This window comes from Schistocerca cancellata, chromosome 8, assembly GCF_023864275.1.
Source record: "Schistocerca cancellata isolate TAMUIC-IGC-003103 chromosome 8, iqSchCanc2.1, whole genome shotgun sequence".
Taxonomy (NCBI): Eukaryota; Metazoa; Arthropoda; class Insecta; order Orthoptera; family Acrididae; genus Schistocerca; species Schistocerca cancellata.
This window is the reverse complement of record NC_064633.1, coordinates 289,247,203-289,266,640: the sequence shown is the minus strand read 5'-3', so window position 1 is coordinate 289,266,640 and position 19,438 is coordinate 289,247,203. Positions and strand designations below refer to the sequence as shown.

The 19,438-nt window shown below is 41.3% G+C and overlaps 1 protein-coding gene across 1 annotated transcript in view; it reads left to right on the top strand.

Moving 5' to 3' along the window:
- The window catches only part of LOC126095526 (head-specific guanylate cyclase-like), a gene marked incomplete at its 5' end in the record, with an annotated part of 536,532 nt that overhangs the window by 312,649 nt on the left and 204,445 nt on the right, over positions 1-19,438 (top strand). The window contains one exon of the mRNA XM_049910309.1: positions 7,012-7,094. Coding sequence (XP_049766266.1) covers positions 7,012-7,094 — 83 coding nt within the window. The remainder of the gene's footprint in view (positions 1-7,011; positions 7,095-19,438) is intronic.

Genomic DNA, 19,438 nt, shown 5'->3' with positions numbered 1-19,438 from the left:
TTTGTTGATTTTCATCTTATATCCTCCTTTCAACACACTGTCCATTCTGTTCAACTGCTCTTCCAGCTCCTTTGCTCTCTCTAGTAGAATTACAGTCTCGTCGGCAAACCTCTAAGTTTTCATTTCTTTTCCTTGGATTTTAATTCCTACTCCAAATTTATATTTAGTTTCCTGTACTGCTTGCTCAATATACAGATTTATTAACATCGTGGATGCCTCACATCCTTCTCAACCACTGCTTCCGTTACATGCCCACGACTATTACACCTCCCATCTGGTTTCAGTACTAATTGTAAATAGCCTTTCGCTCCCTGTATTTTACCCCAGCCACCTTCAGACTTTGAAAGAGAGTATTCCAGTCAACATTTTCAAAAGTTTTCTCTAAGCCTACAAATTCTAGAAACGTAGGTTTGCCTTTCCTGAACCTGTCTTCTAAGATACGTCTTAGCGTCAGTATTGAATCGCGTGTTTCTACATTTCTGTGGAATCCAAACTGATTTTCCCCGAGGTCGGCTTCTACCAGTTTTTCCATTCTTTTGTAAAGAATTCGTGTTATTATTTTGCAACCGTGGTTTATTAAGATGGTGGTTCAGTAATTTTCACACTTGTCAACATTTTCTGCCGACCGATGTGACCGAGTGGTTCTAGGCGCTCCAGTCCAGAACCAAGCTGCTGCTACGGTCGAAAGTTCGAATCCTGCCTCGGACATCGATGTTTGTGTTGTCCTTAGGTTAATTAGGTTTAAGTGGTCTAGGGTTCTGATGATCTCAGATGTTAAGTCCCAGGGTGCTTAGCGCCATTTGAACAATCAAGATTTTCTTTCTTTGAGATTGTAATTATTATATTCTTCTTGAAGTCCGAAAATATTTCCCCTGTCTCACACATATTTCTCACCAGCTAGAAGAGTTTTGTCATGGCTGTTCTCCCAAGGCTATTAGTAGTTCTAATGCCATGTTGTCTACCCCCAAAGCCTTGTTTCGACTTAGGTCTTTCAGTGCTCTATGAAATTCTTCACGCAGTATCATATCTCCCATTTCATCGTCATTTACGTCCTCTTCCATTTGCACAATATTGCCCTCAATTACGTCACTCTTGTATTAACTTTCTATATATTCCTTCAACCTTCCTGCTTTCCCTTCTTTGCTTAGGATTGGTTTTCCATCTGAGTTCTTGCATACAAGTGATTCTCTAGTCTCCAAAGGTCTCTTTAATTTTCCTGTAGGCAGTATCTAGTGATATATGCTTCTACATCCTGTAGTCATCTCTGCTTATCTCTGCTTAGCCATTTTGTACTTCCTGTCGATCACATTTTTCAGACGTTTGTATTCCTATTCGCTGACTTCATTCCATATAACAGGTATTGCTATAGTTGCAAATATACCTTCCTATAAACGGTAATTATTGACACATAACCATATGCATAGAGTAAGACCAACGAGAATACTTGTTGTACACTTTGTACTTTACTGTACATAAGCTATTCATGCCTTTTGGCACAATGTTTTCTGAATAACTACAGTTTATAGCAAGATATGTGAGTAAGTATATGCGTACTGTAGGATGTTTGTACACATTATTGTAAAATATGTCTTTCGTAATTTTTAGGTGTGTGGTTTGAGAGTTAGCGTGTCAGCCCGAAACCGGTAACCACAACAACTGAATTTTGTATCAGTCCAACAGAGACGGACGAAATAAAGAAATTATCGATTGCAGACCTATCAACCTTGACACCACCCCTCGAATATACATCATTAACAGCAAGAATCGCACATAATTCCTGATGGGGTGCCTGAAACTAGTTCTATGAGTAAATCACCTATCCATTTACAAATTTCCTTTCCTACCATATAGTCGTACTTCCGCTAATAAGCTGGGTGTGAAACTGACTCAATTGCAGAAGTCAAGATACAGCGAATCCGTGGGATTTCCCTGGTCGAGAGGGCCTATTTATTACAAGATGTTGAATCAATCAATGTAAATCGAGAAAGAGATTACATATTAAATATTGCTTTTTTTTTGCACAAAATGCTCTAAATAGATTTCCCAACTCCACTACAAAGTTGATACTGCTGAATAAATGTGGTGAGCCTCCTCTCGAAAATTCGTTGTGTTTTGTGAATGACGCGTTCGTAAACTTCACAGTTTGCTTGTATCTGACAGCGCTTGTAAATGCGAACCACTGTTGTAAATTTGAGCCCCACATCTTCTCCGTGCTCCTACCCAGAGGTAAATATTCCAAACACCTTCTTGAGGCACAACGTATTTGTCTTTTATCTAGTTTACTGAACATCAACATCTAAATATATCATTTTGTTAAATGGTACACTAAAGTACTCATAAGAACGCGGAAAATGTTTAGAATTTTTTTTAATTTTTTGTTTGTTTATTTTTCACGGTCAGTCTGTAATATTAAATATGTTCGTCTCTAATTATTTGTAAATTAGATTTTATACCAAAGATCTAATTATAATTATTTCATTTTAGTGAAAAGCGGAAGAAACAATCCCACTCAATTTATTCCACATCTACAACTTCTTTCGAGCTTCCTCAAACAGGAAAAGTTCCCAGATAAAGAAAATAGTTTTTCGAGTTTCACTCAGTCAGATTTTGAGGCATCTTCTCATCTAAACCCCTGAAGTTGACCATCTTTCCCCAACCTTTTCAAGTCAATATCGACATCAAAATTTAATGCACCTGCATAATTTCTACCCCACCTCTCACTCTCCCTATTCCACCCCTTCCCGTACATTGTATTCTTTTACTAAATATAGGAACTCTACTGTCTTACCCATTGTTGAATCAGAATGTTTCTCTGGTGTTGTACCTGCGATGCAAAACTTTCCCATTTTTATCACAGGGATAATATTCAATAATTGTCTCCTCCAGACTATTCTTGAGTCATTTAGAAACTCATTTGCGTCATCTCTGCTGTTGTGCCTACACTGTATGTTGTAGGATGCCTTATGATGGAGATTATCTTATGTGTCCATCATCTAAATCGACTTTTTCACTTATTTTGTAGCTAATTGTAAATGGTGAACGTGATACGATATAGGTGCCATAGGAACGAAGGACCTGGTGGGTGTATAAAGTAACAATATAGGAAAAACAAACGCGGAAGTTAATTTCACGGATCGCCGAGCTACTGCCTGCCGCCTGGAAATCAGCTCCGCTCCTGTCTAAGTCGATACAGAAGGTGGCTCTGATCAGAAACCACAGACGCGTTGTCAGTGACGTAAAGCGGAACACTGTTTGGCTTTCGCCATTAAGCGCGTCAACGTTGTCCCAAAATGAACAGTTATGGAATGCTCTTTGTCGTTATTTGTTCAGTGTTCAGCTACTGGAACTGCAAACGTATCGAAGCCCCGAGCAACTTTCTGTTGGATGTGTGGATGGCGCAATGACAACAGAAATGAACAGTCCCATGGGAGACGACTGAGTTAAAAAAAAAGCGCCGTGTTTGGCGTCATTTCGCTGCCGAATGTATTTCACTCCTGCAGTGAATAAATCCCTATAAGGATTCTGAAAACCTGTCGGTAATTTTACAGTTTGCTTTCCAAGAACAGTGCGGAACAATTAATCAATATGTCTCAGGCACGAATGTTTTTGCACCAGCTGCAGAACTTTTCTAAAGATAAATATTTATTTCCCTGCATTCATTTCGGACATTAAAGGCGCTGCAGTCTGGAACCGCAAGACCGCTACGGTCGCAGGTTCGAATCCTGCCTCGGGCATGGATGTTTGTGATGTCCTTAGGTTAGTTAGGTTTAACTAGTTCTAAGTTCTAGGGGACTAATGACCTCAGAAGTTGAGTCCCATAGTGCTCAGAGCCATTTGAACCATTTTTGAACCATTTCGGACACAAATTGTTTTGGAAACACACTCACTCAATACTTGCAGATCGTAAATAAAAGGAAATATTCTCAGTTCGAATATAATGAATTTCCTTGAGACAGAGAAGTTGATGTCTATCCATCAGCACGGCTTTAGAAAGCATCGCTCCTGCGAAACGCAACTCGCCCTTTTTTCACATGATATCTTGCGAACCATGGATGAAGGGTATCAGACGGATGACATATTCCTTGACTTCCGGAAAGCGTTTGACTCGGTGCCCCACGGCAGGCTCCTAACTAAGATACGAGCATATGGGATTGGTTCCCAAATTTGTGAGTGGCTCGAAGACTTCTTAAGTAATAGAACCCAGTACGTTGTCCTCGATGGTGAATGTTCATCGGAGGTGAGGGTATCATCTGGAGTGCCCCAGGGAAGTGTCGTAGGTCCGCTGTTGTTTTCTATCTACATAAATGATCATTTGGATAGGGTGGATAGCAATGTGCGGCTGTTTGCTGATGATGCTGTGGTGTACGGGACGGTGTCGTCGTTGAGTGACTGTAGGAGGATACAAGATGACTTGGACAGCATTCGTGATTGGTGTAAAGAATGGCAGCTAACTCTAAATATAGATAAATGTAAATTAATGCATATGAATAGGATAAAGAATGTGTGAATACTCCATTAGTAGTGTAGCGCTTGACACAGTCGCGTCGATTAAATGTTTGGGCGTAACATTGCAGGGCGATGTGAAGTGGGAAAAGCATGCAATGACAGCTGCGGGAAAGGCTGATAGTCGTATTCGGTTCATTGGTAGAATTTTGGGAAGATGCGGTTCATCTGTAAAGGAGACCGCTTATAAAACACTAATACGACCTGTTCTTGAGTACTGCTCGAGCGATTGGGATCCCTATCCGGTCGGATTGAGGGAGGACATAGAAGCAATTCAGAGGCGGGCTGCTAAATTTCTTACTGGTAGGTTTGATCATCACGCGAGTGTTACGGAAATGTTTCAGGAACTCGGGTGGTAGTCTCTAGAGGAAAAGAGGTGTTCTTTTCGTGAATCGCTACTGAGGAAATTTATAGAACCAGCATTTGAGGCTGACTGCAGTACAATTTTACTGCCGCCAATTTATATTTCGCGGGAAGACCACAAAGATAAGATAAGGAGATTAGGGCTCGTACAGAGGCATATAGGCAGTCATTTTTCCCTCGTTCTGTTTGGGAGTGGAACAGGGAGAGAAGATGCTAGTTGTGGTACGAGGTACTCTCCGCCACGCACCGTATGGAGGATTGCTGAGTGTGTATGTAGATATAGATGTAGATAGAGATTCAGATGTGGATGAGAGTGCCTAGATGGAACGGTTAGCTTCCAAGATGGATGGGTAACGCCTGCAGGCCTCTGGGTGGAGATTCTGTACATTCCCACCTCCATTGAGAGCGCTGTCCCTGAACACACCAGGTAGCGTCGACGCGTGCCGAGTAGGGCGAATTACGAAGACTCAGCTACGAGCACTGCTATGCCGCCTCCGGCTAGTGGTACGAAAAAGTTTTGCGTTTTATAAATCCTGACAATCAATGAAGCCACAGCTAACACTGTATTACTGAGGCCCTCGGCATGCCACCCGACCACACTCCCGCAGTCCGAGCCACGCATCGTGCAAACGTAGAGACCGCGTTTCCATAGGTCTGCAGAGTTTGTCTATCTTACGGTTGTTTTTGGTGCAACAATTTTATGTGGCACGGCATACTCAGCTGCTGAAGGTCGTGATGAACGAAAACACCGCTGACAGATGGTAAAATTTGGTTCTCATTGATCACACAACCGATTTCACGGCTTACACCCGCGTCTTCATGAGCAACAAGAATTACTACCTCAATCCATCAGAGGTGAATCCAACGGCAATCCTTTGACTAAGAACGCTGGGTGTACCTATGATGGACTAATGTAATAATTTTTGTTGCACCTGAAGATGCAGCTGTAAGCCGTGAAACAGGTAGTTTGCTCAGTGAAAACCAAATTCCACCAGTTGCCAGCGGCGTTTTCATTCATAATAGCCCGTTTCTGATAACAACTTACGTTGCTGACAAAGCCACATCTTCGAACGACCATAAGAAGCTTGCAAAGTGGAGGAGATAACTTTTTGTTTGCGACATACGAGGGCTGTCCAGAAAGTAAGTTACGATCGGTCGCGAAATGCAAACGACTAGAAAATCCGATAAAGCTTTGCAAAGATGTGTTGGGCAGTGTCTCCAGTATGACTCTTGGTGAAATTATGTCGCTATTTTCATTCCTGAGGTCTTAGTGAGCTCGTAAAGATGTTATAGAAAATAGCGTCTCCTGCCAAGTACGAGGGCCTGGTGAGAATTTTCCCCAGATGCTATGCAACCAACATTACATAAGTGTCGTGTGGTTTCTTCTTCAAGACAATTATCAGCCTCATTCTGCAGGGGCAATAAAGATGTTCCTGCATCGTTTCAATTGGAAATGTTTGGTTACCCACAATACAGCCCGTAATTGTCTCCCAATGAGTTTCGTCTCTGTTCAAACGAACCGCTGGATATGAAGACATCATTTTGGCACAGACAATGAGCTTTAGGCCAGCGTAGAGAAATGGCGGAAAGCACTGGCGGGTGCCTTCTATGATGAGGGTATTAGAGAGTTGGTACAACGCTACGACGAATGTTTGAGTCAGAACGGCGACTACGTAGAGAAGTAGCTGAAAGGTGTAGTTAACTTTTACAAATGAAACATTTCTGATTTTCACTGTGATTTTCATTTCGCGATCAATCGTAATTTCCTTTCTGGACAGCCCTCGTATAACTTGAAGAATAATAATGTGACACTCTTGATACAAGGAAAATAAGCACAATTTAACTTTAGGTCCACAAAAGTTGTAAGCAGTCAGACGGAATTCTGGATAGTCTCTTTACATATTCGTAATTGTTTAAAGATCTAAAGGTCTCTAAATCACTTCAATGTGATAGACTGAATTTGATTTCAGTCACATTAGTGAGCAGAAACTCACTAGTACATAGATTTTGTCACTACCACCACATCTTACAAACGGAAAGCAATTTATATGTGTTTCTCTTTTTTCTTATAATGTTTCTCTTGCACAGTGCAATACCATGTCTTAAAAGATAAATCGCGGTACAATTTTCCTCTACTTGTTACAGGGAGAAGCTACCGAAGGATGTGAGCCGATGGCAGAACTATTCCTATCTGGAAGACATATACGACACACTTCAAAAAACTAATGGTATGTATATCTTACTCTTCCATTGATAAAATAAATAAGTATCTCTTTACAAGAAGACTATACGGTGCTAAGAATCGACTAAGCGAGTAATTCCTGTTATTTGACAGAAATTCCTTTTCTGTGCCAGACACCTCATAGAGATATTACATCAGAAGTCTCCATTAAAGGCCTTAACCTTTCGATTTTCTCATCCACGTGTCCTGAGAAAATAAGAACGCTGGAAGAGTCTGTAAAAAATAAAAATATAATAGACTTACAAAATGGAGTCACGGTATGGCAGCCAGTCTGGGGAAGGAGGTATGGGAGAATATCACTGCAGGTGTCACACCCTTCTTCTAGTAGCACTCTTTGGAATTGCTTGGTGCCAGGTGTGGAGAAAAGGTAAACATATTAAGTGTCTACAAAACTAAAATATTTGAAACTATACGGCCATTTCACTTAATCACAAACGGGGGCGACATAACTTTACTAACGCATTTGCGCTTGTAGAATAGTTTCAGGAAACGAATTACGAATTTGTGCATTTGAATGACGTCTCTGTGACTCATACCGTCGAACGATTTTTATAAAATTTTATTTAAAAATTTTATGAAGAAATAACATTTTATCCCATTTTCTTTCCGATATTTGGTTCATTACGCTCTATGTCTAATTTATACAAGCTGCAGAGCTTGATACATTTAAAACAATAAACAATGCATACCTCAGTCAGAAAATTTTCACGAAATCATTGAAAACCATAAAGGGCTCTTTACTTGAATCCTGTGTTAATAAGGTCTTCATTTAATGATAATATTCATTCTGGGAAACTTCTGTTATCTTCTCTGTGAAAAGGGTATCCAGATATAATGTAGACTAAATGAGGAACTTTAATGCTTTAAAATGTAAACTTATTTAAGATTTTCTCGTAAATTTTAAAAGGATCTCTGAAAATAAATTGGTACTGAACTTCCAAAAAATACAAAATTTTCAGCTCTGTATTGAACAAGTCCTGATTACACCATCAGAAATCACACACGAGGCAAAATCAATATATGAGTCTGAATATTTTAGTCTTCAATTGGAATTCATTCCTGTCTTGGATCTCAAAAGCTCTGCAACAGTTTCATTAAGAGCAACGGCAGTCTTTGGAGCTGAAAAAGTCAAAGAAATGCCAAATTTTTCTACATTCCCTACCTAATAAGTGATTGTTTCTTACAAATAAGCATATAAAAAGAACGTGTCATTGGTTTACAGTACATTTATTCTCTTAACAACGATAAAGCACTGTTGGAAAGCTACATAAATATTAAGAAAAATACTACTAAAAGGGGAAATGGCTTATACCATCCATCACTCAGAATTTCTGAGGCGCAAGAATCTTTCACCGGTTCTTCAGTAATATGGCCTAATACATAATAAACATTTGAAGTCTTCTTCCGTTTCAACCAGTGAGCTAGACTGCCTGATTCATCTTCTATTTTTCTCTGTGTTTAATCAGTCTTTTGAAATGGTGAGAACTGAACCAAATTTATACCACTACTTTTAAAGCTTTCCTTTTGGACTTCCACTAATATTGCTTTTCCTCCACTATATTCCGAATGATTCTCATCCTTTCCTTATTGAGTTAATCTGATCTATTTCTAGTTTCCTTCCTATTCGTTTCATCGATTATTGTTTACCGTTTCGCCCATAATTTTTTTGTATTTGACGGAAGTTCCACATTTCGACGGCTGCATTGCGCCACCTGTTCGTTACTGTCAATGTATTTCCCTCATTCCCAAACTGCAGTATATTGCACACGAATGTCGTCAGTTAATTCTTCCTTGTTAATGGATTTAGGTTATTGTAAATAAATAGTTTTTGACTCCTCGTACACTATCTTCGCCTTCTTAGCTTTGATTGCAGTATTTTGCCAGTTGTGACAGTCTTCAGAGAAACGTCGATTGTGTAGTCAAACGATATAGGGTCTTTAATATTTTTACATGTATTGAATGTAATTTGCACGTGCAGATGGTTAGCAGCCTTTATCTCCATTATGTTCTAATAACCTTCAGATTTCTGCATTGGTAGTAATAATTTCCTATGAACCCTCCTTACGCAGCTGCGTTGTGTGCGGACAGATTGTTAGAACCTCAGTTTTTATTCGCTAGGTGATTTATATCTTTCGTTAAAAGTTTTAGATATAAATTTGGTGACTCTGTAGCGAAAGTTCTCTCTGTATAGTCATTCGACTTTCTGAGGACTTCAGCTACTACCGTCCGTATAATTATGACTATAAATATCTAAAACACCCTGACTTGAACTTGCTACGTCCGTGCTTTCTTTTAGTGGCTTCGAATGCAAGTTGCGTCTGCTGTGGTAAAAAATATAATAGAAACGTGATGGGCATCCCGTTACTTACGTGTTCCATTTCACTTGCAGCACATTTTTGAGGAATTAATATAGAACGAGTCGACTTGCAAATAGTTTCATTGGGTGGCTACATGCTCTCCTTTTATACGTTCCCGACTGGCCTACATTTAACATTAATCAATATATTTTTCAGTCTTCCGCCTGAACCTAAACTTATTACTATTTTTAAAGTTTTTAAGGACTGTCAGATTTTAATTAAAAAGTTGCTTATGGAATAGGAGTTATCCAGGTTAGGTTAGGGTTTTTTTAACGTCCCGTCGACAACGAGGTCATTAGAGACGGAGCGCAAGCTCGGGTTAGGGAAGGATGGGGAAGGAAATCGGCCGTGCCCTTTCAAAGGAACCATCCCGGCATTTGCCTGAAACGATTTAGGGAAATCACGGAAAACCTAAATCAGGATGTCTGGAGACGGGATTGAACCGTCGTCCTCCCGAATGCGAGTCCAGTGTGCTAACCACTGCGCCACCTCGCTCGGTAGGTATCCAGATGAAATGATTTTATGACAACTTAAAACTTCGTTGATTGCCTTTCGGATATGTTACGTTACTAGGAAAATAATCGAAATTCGTTGTAGATGGATATTTAACTGTTTCAAACAGGTTTAATAACGTATAATATAGGTTATTGTCTCTTCCAGAGTTGTAGGTGTGCACCGCTGTTCATCTTCTTATTGTTCTGGTCTTATATTGTTGAAGTGGAACTTATGTTTAGTTAACAGTTGTTACTTTTACGTTGTAATGATACAGGTAAAAATTTTACAAGTGTGATTTATGAGCGCAAACGTTCTGTCACTATTGGTCACGACTTACCTATTTTGAAGTGATTCCTCAAATGACGTTCCTTTAAATCATGTAGTAAACAAGTTTAGTTAAAAATATTGTGCCCTGGTTCGACGAGAGCTAAGCCTTTCAAGGCTAAACGGCAGTTCTTCTGAAGTACCGAACCAATAACTAGAAATTTTTAATTATGTTGACTTTTCTTACTGTGTCTTCCAATAGTGCAAGGTCAACCAGGAGGAAATCCAGTAAGCATGGGTTCAAAAACTCATACCTTAAGAGATGTAAGCACTTGTTCATCTTCGCTACTGTGAACCAGTGCTAATAGCTCTATAGGTATGCAGTTCAGGTCGTATGTTTACTCGACAATTTGTTCTTGCTTTGGTCCCCACTACTGACTCTTTACATATGAAAAGCAAAGAGCTTTTAGCAGAATTTTTTTTTCCCACTGTGGAAGATAAAGTGCTTATAGCTCTTCCAAGATGTGCATTTTAGAGCCCATCTTTGCTTGACATTTTTGCATCGAATGATCGTTCTTGTCACATCTCTGAATATCGACTATTCCTCTCTCAATAAGGTGCTCACTATTATTCCTCTAATTTAACAACACTATATCTTCTACATAAATGAGGACTGAATCTTGGAGTGTATCGAGAGAATCGAGAAGTTTACCCTAGCGCTATTCCTATGCTGTCAGTTCTTGTGGTTCCCGATTGGGGTTCCCTGGAGCGGCGTCTCGCTTGCTCTCTCGTTCTTACTAACTTTCAGTTTGCGTCGCGACGGGGTGCCGATAGCACAGCGACAGCGTTCAGGTACAATTGTGCCATGTGATCTTCGTAGAGAATACGACACAAGATTTCTTACAACGTAAGGGCGTTCAGGTATGTCGCACTGCACCATTGACATCGAGGGTCACATCTCATGGTATAGGTTTTTCCTGTTTTTTTCGGGGGGGGGGGAGTGTTGCGAAACACTTGGTGTACGTGCCTCCCCTTCCAACAAGTTTGCGTGAACTATGATTACTTATAGCAATAGCAGCGATTGTAATAACGTCAGACACGCGAGCAAAAAGTACAAAATTAGACTGATTTCGATCTGAAGGTTTGTTGAGTGTCTATTGGATGACAGGTTGAACATTTGTGAAAGACAAATGAAAATTTTGATCATAAATGTAAATTTGAAAAGTACCACAAGGTTTAATGTGCAGGCGTGTAAAAAATGTAGCCTTTCAAAGAAGATACTTGAAAATACTGGATATGTAGTCCTATATGTAAGCTAAGGTGTATATCAAGTTACTGTCTTCAGTCATGTATGACATTTAATCTTGTGGAATCGGTTTAATACTTCTGAGACCTCATGTATTATTTGTTTCCAGTTGAGGGTATAGTTGCTCGGTCGTTTATGTTCTCAGGGTATATAAGTAAAGCGTTGTTGTAGGTTATATACTTAATACTTATACACATGTATACTTAAAATGGAACAATCACGTAGATAACGTTGTGGTGAAAGCAAATCAAAGACTGCATTTTATAGGCAGAAACAGCAACACGTCTACTAAGGAAACTGCTTACACTACCATTGACCGTTCTCTGCTGGAGTAGGGCTGTACAGTACGGCATCCTTAGCCAGTAGGATTGTTGGAGGGTATTGAAAAAGTTCAAATAACAGCATATCCGTTTGTTTGAACGACAAATATGGAAGACAGTGTCACGGATGTAATACGCGTGTTGGGGTCGCAATGGTTAATACAAAATCATTTTACGTTGCGGTGAGATCTTTTCTCGCTATTTCAGACTCCACCGTTCTGGTCCCAATGAAAAAATAGTTCACTGGCACTCATCTACAGAAGGATAAATGATCATTGTAATGGAATGAGAGAAATCAGAGCTCTTACGGAAGGATTTAAGTGTTCCATTTTCGCGTGACAAATAGTGTGAAACTGATTCGATGAATTCTCTGCCATGCGTATAACTGAACTGCAGAGTAGTCACGTAGATGTAGATATACTTCATTGCTCGCAAGAATTTTCACATTACTGAATGTTTATTTCGTACGCATACATAATATAATTCAATTGGCACGATATATTTACATGTAGTTTCCTTGTAAATTGTGTGCACCAACATGCATACTTGCGTGTAGAAAACATCACACCCTGATTGACGTTCTCTTGAAGACTTGTCGGTAATAACGAAGTTTCAATTAAGATAAAAAGTCAGTCGTCAGTAGCACAAGAGAAGCTTTACTTGCTTCACTTTACTGGTATAGACATGTTAAACTGTCTTTAGAATTGAAATTGTGTCGATTCTGTAGTAAGCTATCGTCAATAAAAGAATCAGACGTGATGTCCATTGCTGCAGAATCAATATAAGAGAGTGATATCGTTGAAAATACTTCATATGTGAGATGAGTGGCAAACAGTTAACTATCAAACTTCGTATCGTACATAATAATTATGTGGGACAAATACTAAGTACAGTATGTAGTTAGACAGTTAACTCTTTGCTGCTCATCACTCATACCACGTATTTTTAGCGGTATTACTCTGTTTTGTTGAGTCTGCTGCAAAGGATATCACTGTTCGATTATTATTTTGATGTTGACTTACTAATGACATAAGCCTATTTCACTTCTGAAGATAGTTTAAAATCAGAAAACCAGTAAAGTTCACCGAATAATTTTTCTTGTGCTGCAGATAACTCACTTTTTTATCTTTATTCAGCTACCAAACCACAGCCATGAACAAAATCATAATAATGAAATTCTTTAGACGTATATTTTTCTCGATAGTAATTTCCTTTACGTCAGAAGGAAGGAAGAATCATGGCCTAGATTAACATACCTATTCGTGCGAAGCCAAAAATAAATGTGTCACCATCCTCTGAAAGCATCTTCCTTGAGGACACAGTAGTATTGTCACTTTTGAGTTAGTTAATAGACGCCCATTACTCCGCACCCCACCTTTTGTAATGTCTTTCGTTCTTTGTGTTCGACTGTGTGTGTGTGTGCGTGTGTGTGTGTGTGTGTGTGTGTGTGTGTGTGTGCGTGTGTGTGTGAGAAAGAGAGAGAGAGAGAGAGAGAGAGAAGGCTGTCTCTCCATTGTGCTGAAAGAAACACTCGTGTCGGCGGAGCGCTCGCAGATGAGACTGTCACACACAACTAGCGTCAACAGAGCAGTACGGGAAGTGACGTCTCTGATCTCGCTACGGCCTGTTAGATATTCAGGGCACGCGTGGGTAAGTTTGTAATAATCTGAAATTAAAATGAGCGCTAGTGTTCCCGCGGGGAACATTGGATGGCTGAGCGTTACATTTGGGACTCTGTGTTATTGGTGCGAATGAGTAACTAGCAGCCAGTTGCTACATTTCCAATACAGGACCGCACGAAAAAGCTGTGTCGAACACTGTTCGTTACAGATTAGCGTAAAGTGCCATGCACGCTGTTATGGCGTGCCGGTTCCATGGCAGAACTGGTACACTGTTAGTATGGCGGCATCTAACGGAGAGCAGCCATCGTAGCGGACAATGTTTATGTTGCAGTCGGAGTAAACAGTCTCCGATATTGGACCACTTAACCTTACGTAAACAAGACCTTGAGTAGCTGCAATTACAACGCAATTATGAATTTGTAATATACATATGCCGTATCAACACAGGTCAATGAGATCCATAATTGAAATGTGAATACTCAATATTTATCTTCAGTGCTACAAATCAGCCCGTTATGTGACAGAAGTTAGATATATTAATGGAACACAAGAGTTCAGAGTTAAAATATCACTCATCTGGTAACTCAATGAGTACTTCGCATGAATTACTTTCTACAATATTTACCGAAAACAAACGGTACTAGCGGTGATAACATCGGTAATGGATCCTAGACGTTAGACTACTAAAATATAAATTCTAAGGCCGCAAACAACTTGAGAAAACATTTGGAGACATTTGGGAAATTTGCAACAGTAAGCAGCTTCAAAGCATTAATAACAGGCCCAACAACAACACAGCTGTATTATGTTGCTATTGCAACGAAACAAATGCTGAAGACTAGAATACATGTGTACGTTTCCTTCCAGCACTGTGTCTACAGACGCAATAAAACAGCATAATATTTAAGGTTTAAGGTTTCCAGAATGTGTGAAACAATGACAGGAACCTGGGAATGATGATGCAGATATCATGATAAAAGCAAAATGTAATAAAAGGAAGCCTTAGTCACAACGCCCTGTGGCATCAATCTTAATAGTGAAAACACGGGCAACAATACGAGTAAGGAGACTGGAATTTATCCTCGGTAGGTATATGGAGTCTCGGTACCAACCAGGTAAGAAATGCCACAATCTGAAATGAAGCTGACCTTGTAGCAGTGGATGGCTGATGTGACAGCTACAAAATATAATCACACAGTTATTGCTGCTGCTGCTGTTGTTGTTGTTGTAGATGTTGTTCTTGTCTTCAGTCCGAAGACTGGTCACGTAAGAAAGGACAAGTTAACTCTCAGTTATTTTTCGTATACGGAAAATTATTACAGATTTTGTTACAACCTGATGGAACTTGAGTGACACTCTAGAAAGTTAACAACCTGATCAGATGTTGATGGAACATGGTAGGGCGCTAAAAGTATGAGCTATTTTTATGGTTCTTAGTACGTAGAAATGGCATGTTGTGAGTTGAAAGCAATTGGCGGCGGGCCCGTCCCTCAGTAAATCTTGACGGACAGGCCCATAGCTGTACAGGGCAGACGTGGCAGCCCCCCCCACCATGACAGATCTCCAACAGAACAATGCTGCGATACCTGCCACGGTGCCAGCTGAAGGCTGGGCTGGGGCGATGGTGTGAAGGAACGCATCTACACAGTGGAGTCATAAACCAGGCATTATGTGCAGAGCCATGCATAATAAACCTTCACAAGTTTTTGTGTTCGCTGATACTGCAGATAGGCCTATGAACCAATTCCATTGGACGCCACTGTTGTATAAGAAACTCCAGCATCTCAGAAAGGCTTAGAGATAGAATGTTTATTACACCTCATAGCTGGGACTAATAAGCTGCAAGGCACAGGCGATTTAGATGAAGATCTTTAAGATTGTATCCGTTTGCTTTTTGCTGTGGGAGGCGACACGACTTCGGGGAAAATCACTTTCCCCTCTGTATAAACTTAAAAAATGCAATAATTGGCTGTGTCTTTTTTTCCAGAGTTGCAGGTTTCTTAACTCTTGCCCTGGTTCGACATGAGTTTGTGCTATAAAGTGGGAGCGGAGATTTAGCGCTTCAAGAGCCCTGTGATAGGTTTAAGACGGGATTAAGGCGATGTCATTCATGCGCTTTGCAGGGAAACTGAAATTTTTTTTCTGGAGAGCTGTTAAGCACTCGGATGCAGGACTTTGGTCTGGAGGTACTTCTAGTCGAGACTCTGGCTTGTGTGATTGGTACTTGGGACCTGTGCTGAGAATGACTTCATTTGCGAGTAGTTTAGACTGGGCAGGCTGTGGTGAAGTTCTTACTGTACTTACAGTGTCTCTTCAAATGTCTCCTACTGCTTGTTTGCCAAGAACATAATTATTCGTTTTAGGTTTACCAGTCTTAACGTGTGGCATCCTCGTGCACTCTGTTGTATAAGTGAGCCAAATTGGTCCTTGGTATGACCACCGAATGGGTGTGTCACACACTCAAATCTACCGTGGTTTCAGGGCTCTGGTAGAGAGTAAATTGCGATCCATCTGCCTGAACGATGTAACATGAGAATTTTGCATTTCTTTCGTGGCCACGACCGATTCACAGGTGCCGCCTCCACATCTAACTTCAGCCGCACACGTCTCGCCAGCTGCAATTTACATCGCCGCACAAAGCAAACAGGGTAACGTACTGCCGCTCCGGCGTTGTCAGGGCATACAAATTACAAATGCCACTTGCTCTCAGCTGCTCCTATACAGAGAAACGTCAGGAGATTTGATCAGTCTAACTCTGCTCAGTGTCAGATTGCATTATCCACATATTTATAGCCAGAGTCAAAACATGTGCGCCAACTCAGGATCCTTGTCCTGTGTAACGCCGTCACGCGGGGCGGTGAAATACATTCAACTATGGTCAAAGCAAATGCGAGGTGCCCTAAGCCAGTGCCGTTAGTCTCCGGCTGTTAAAGAAAGAGGGATGGAAGACTCTCACATTAAATAAACTACGAAAACAACAAAATAAGCATTTTACAACAGGAGTAGCTTCCCATGCCAATAAAAAAACTTGGACAAGTTTAAAGACGTATTACACTGTTAAAGAATGGGTCACAAACTGGCATAGAATAACTAGACGCTTAGCGCCTTAGAATCAGAAAATTGCAGTTGTATGAAAGATTTTCTAGATTATAATTATGCAAGTCAGCGAGCAGTGATCTCCACTGTCCGCTTAGGCCTTAAAAGTGAGAAAAATAGCAGTTACAGTATGTGATAAAAAGTATCCGGACACCCGGCTGAAAATGACTTACAAGTTCGTGGCGCCCTCCATCGGCAATGCTGGAATTCAATATGATGTTGGCCCATCCTTAGCCTTCATGACAGCTTCCACTCTCGCAGACATACGTTCAGTAACGTTCTGGAAGGTTTCTTGGGGAATGGCAGCCCATTCCTCATGGAGTGCTGCAGTGAGGAGAGTTATCGATGGCGGTCGGTGAGACCTGGCACGAAGTCGGCGTTCCAAAACATCCCAAAGGTGTTCTATATTATAAGGTCTGAATCCAGTGCAGACCAGTCCATTACAGTGATGTTATTGTCGTGTAACCACTCCACCACAGACTGCGCATTATGAACAGGTGCTTGATTGTGTTGAAAGATGCAATCGCCATCCCCCAATTGCTCTTCAACAGTGGGAAGCAAGAACGTGCTTAGAACATAAATGTAGGTCAATGTAGTGCCACGCAAACCAACAAGGGGTGCAAGACCCCTCCATGAAAAACCCGACCACGCCATAACACCACCGCCTGCGAATTTTACTGTTGCCACTAGATGGCAGATGACGTTCACCGGGTATTCGCAATATCCGCACCGTACCATTGGATTGCCACATTGTGTACCATGATTCATCGCTCCACACAACGTTTTCCCACTGTTCAATCGTCCAATAATTACGCTCCTTACACCAAGTGACGCATCGTCTGGCATTCACAGGCGTGATGTGTGGCTTATGAGCAGCCACTCGACCATGAAATCCAAGTTTTCTGACCTCCCGCCTAACTGTCATAGTACTTGCAGTGGATACTGAAGCAGTTTGGAATTCCTATGTGATGGTCTGGGTAGATGTATGCCTATTCCACATTACGACCCTCTTCAGCTGTCTGTGGTCTTTGTCAGTCAACGAGGTCGGCCTGTACGCTTTTATTCTGTACGTGTCCTTTCAGGTCTCCACTTCAATATCACGTCGGAAACATTGGATCTAGGCATTTTTAGGAGCGTGAAAATGTAACGTACAGACTTATGACACAAGTGCCACACATTCACCTGACCACGTTAGAAGTCCGTGAGGTCCGCGGAGTGCCTCCCCACCCCCATTCTGCTCTCTCACGATGTCTAACGACTACTGAGGTCACTGATATGGATATCCTGGCAGTGGCAGCAAAATGCACCTTATATGAAAAATGTATGTTTTTGGGGTGTCCGGATACTTTTGATTACATAGTGTACCTGAAACAGTAAACAGATTACAATTACACATATTAGCGAGCCACCTGGTGAAGATGGTGCAGACCAACGTGCCGCTTAGAAGGATAGCTGCAAAGGCACTACCGTGCAAGAGTCCCAAAAGGCGGCCTTGCGCATTTACCGTCATACTGGAAGAAACTACAGGTGCGTACAAGTCCGGGCCATGACCGTAGGCTCAACGTTGTCACAGTTGCTCAGCGAGATGGCTAAAGCTAAAAGTGTTATAGTACACACATACAGTGGGTTTTACAAAAGAAGGGGCTAGAATAGAATAGCGATTCTAGAAGTACTGCTGGAAGACTAAACGACCAGAAATTTGCAACTTTTCCGCGGTCACGAATCAGCTACCATGCGCTGCCGCGCGCAACTAGGTTACCAAAGGGCAAATTAATCTATTCAGGAAGACATGTGTGGTCTCTACACTAAGAAAGAGCCTGATCCCGAAAAGCCGTCGTACTCGCACAAATTTCCCAATGCCCAAACTCAGTATGTTAGCCACTAACTGGAGCCACGCGAACCTCTTGCCGCTAAGAGAGGAAGACGTCGCCGTCCGAACACCACCGGTGCCATCTCACAACGCAACGCACCAACGCCTCGGTTCCCCGATCGCGACACCGCCACCACGACCCCTGGATGAACAGCGCACCATTTACGGCGTACGCGAACTCATGCAGACAAGCGGGCGATTTGTGAAGGGAAAGGGAGCCCACACAGCTCAAGAACTTCTTTGAGAAAAGCAAATTTAAACTCGATTACTATGAAAATCCTCAGCAAAGGAACAAATTTTTAGGACAGTTGGTTCGTTCAAATGGCTCTGAGCACTAATGGGACTTAACATCTTAGGTCATCAGTCCCCTAGAACGTAGAACTACTTAAACCTAACTAACCTAAGGACATCACACACATCCATGCCCGAGGCAGGGTTGGAACCTGCGGTTCCAGATTGAGGCGCCTAGAACCGCACGGCCACACCGGCCGGCTTAGGACAGTTCTCTTACAATTTATATTAATTGTCGTAATGTAAGTTCGTTGCAGCATCATGCTCCAGGGGAGCGTTCCTGAGCAATAATGATGATATCCGTTTCATTACCTTACCACCGTGGCCGAGATTGAGTCATAACCGTTGTCGATTTGTCCTTTTTGCATGCTAAGGTCAGAATTATTGTGATGGAATTCGTTCACTTCCATATTTACATTAGGAACGGTGTTGTGTGGTTCTGTGTTTTCGATGTCCCCAGCAGTGTGTGTGTGTGAGTTTGGGGGGATGGGTGAACTATTACTAGTTTGCTGTCCGACTAGCTGGTTGCGATCTGTTTGCCTGTGTTTACTTCCTGGAAGCGAGAATTTACAATTTACGTTCTTTTCCTATCATTTTTGTTAGTCTTTAAATTTGGGGTGAGATATTCTTTCTGCTCCATGGCTTCCCAAGTGCTGCTCTCATGCTCTGGCTCTGGTACCGTACGCATTTCTCTCGTTGAGATATGATT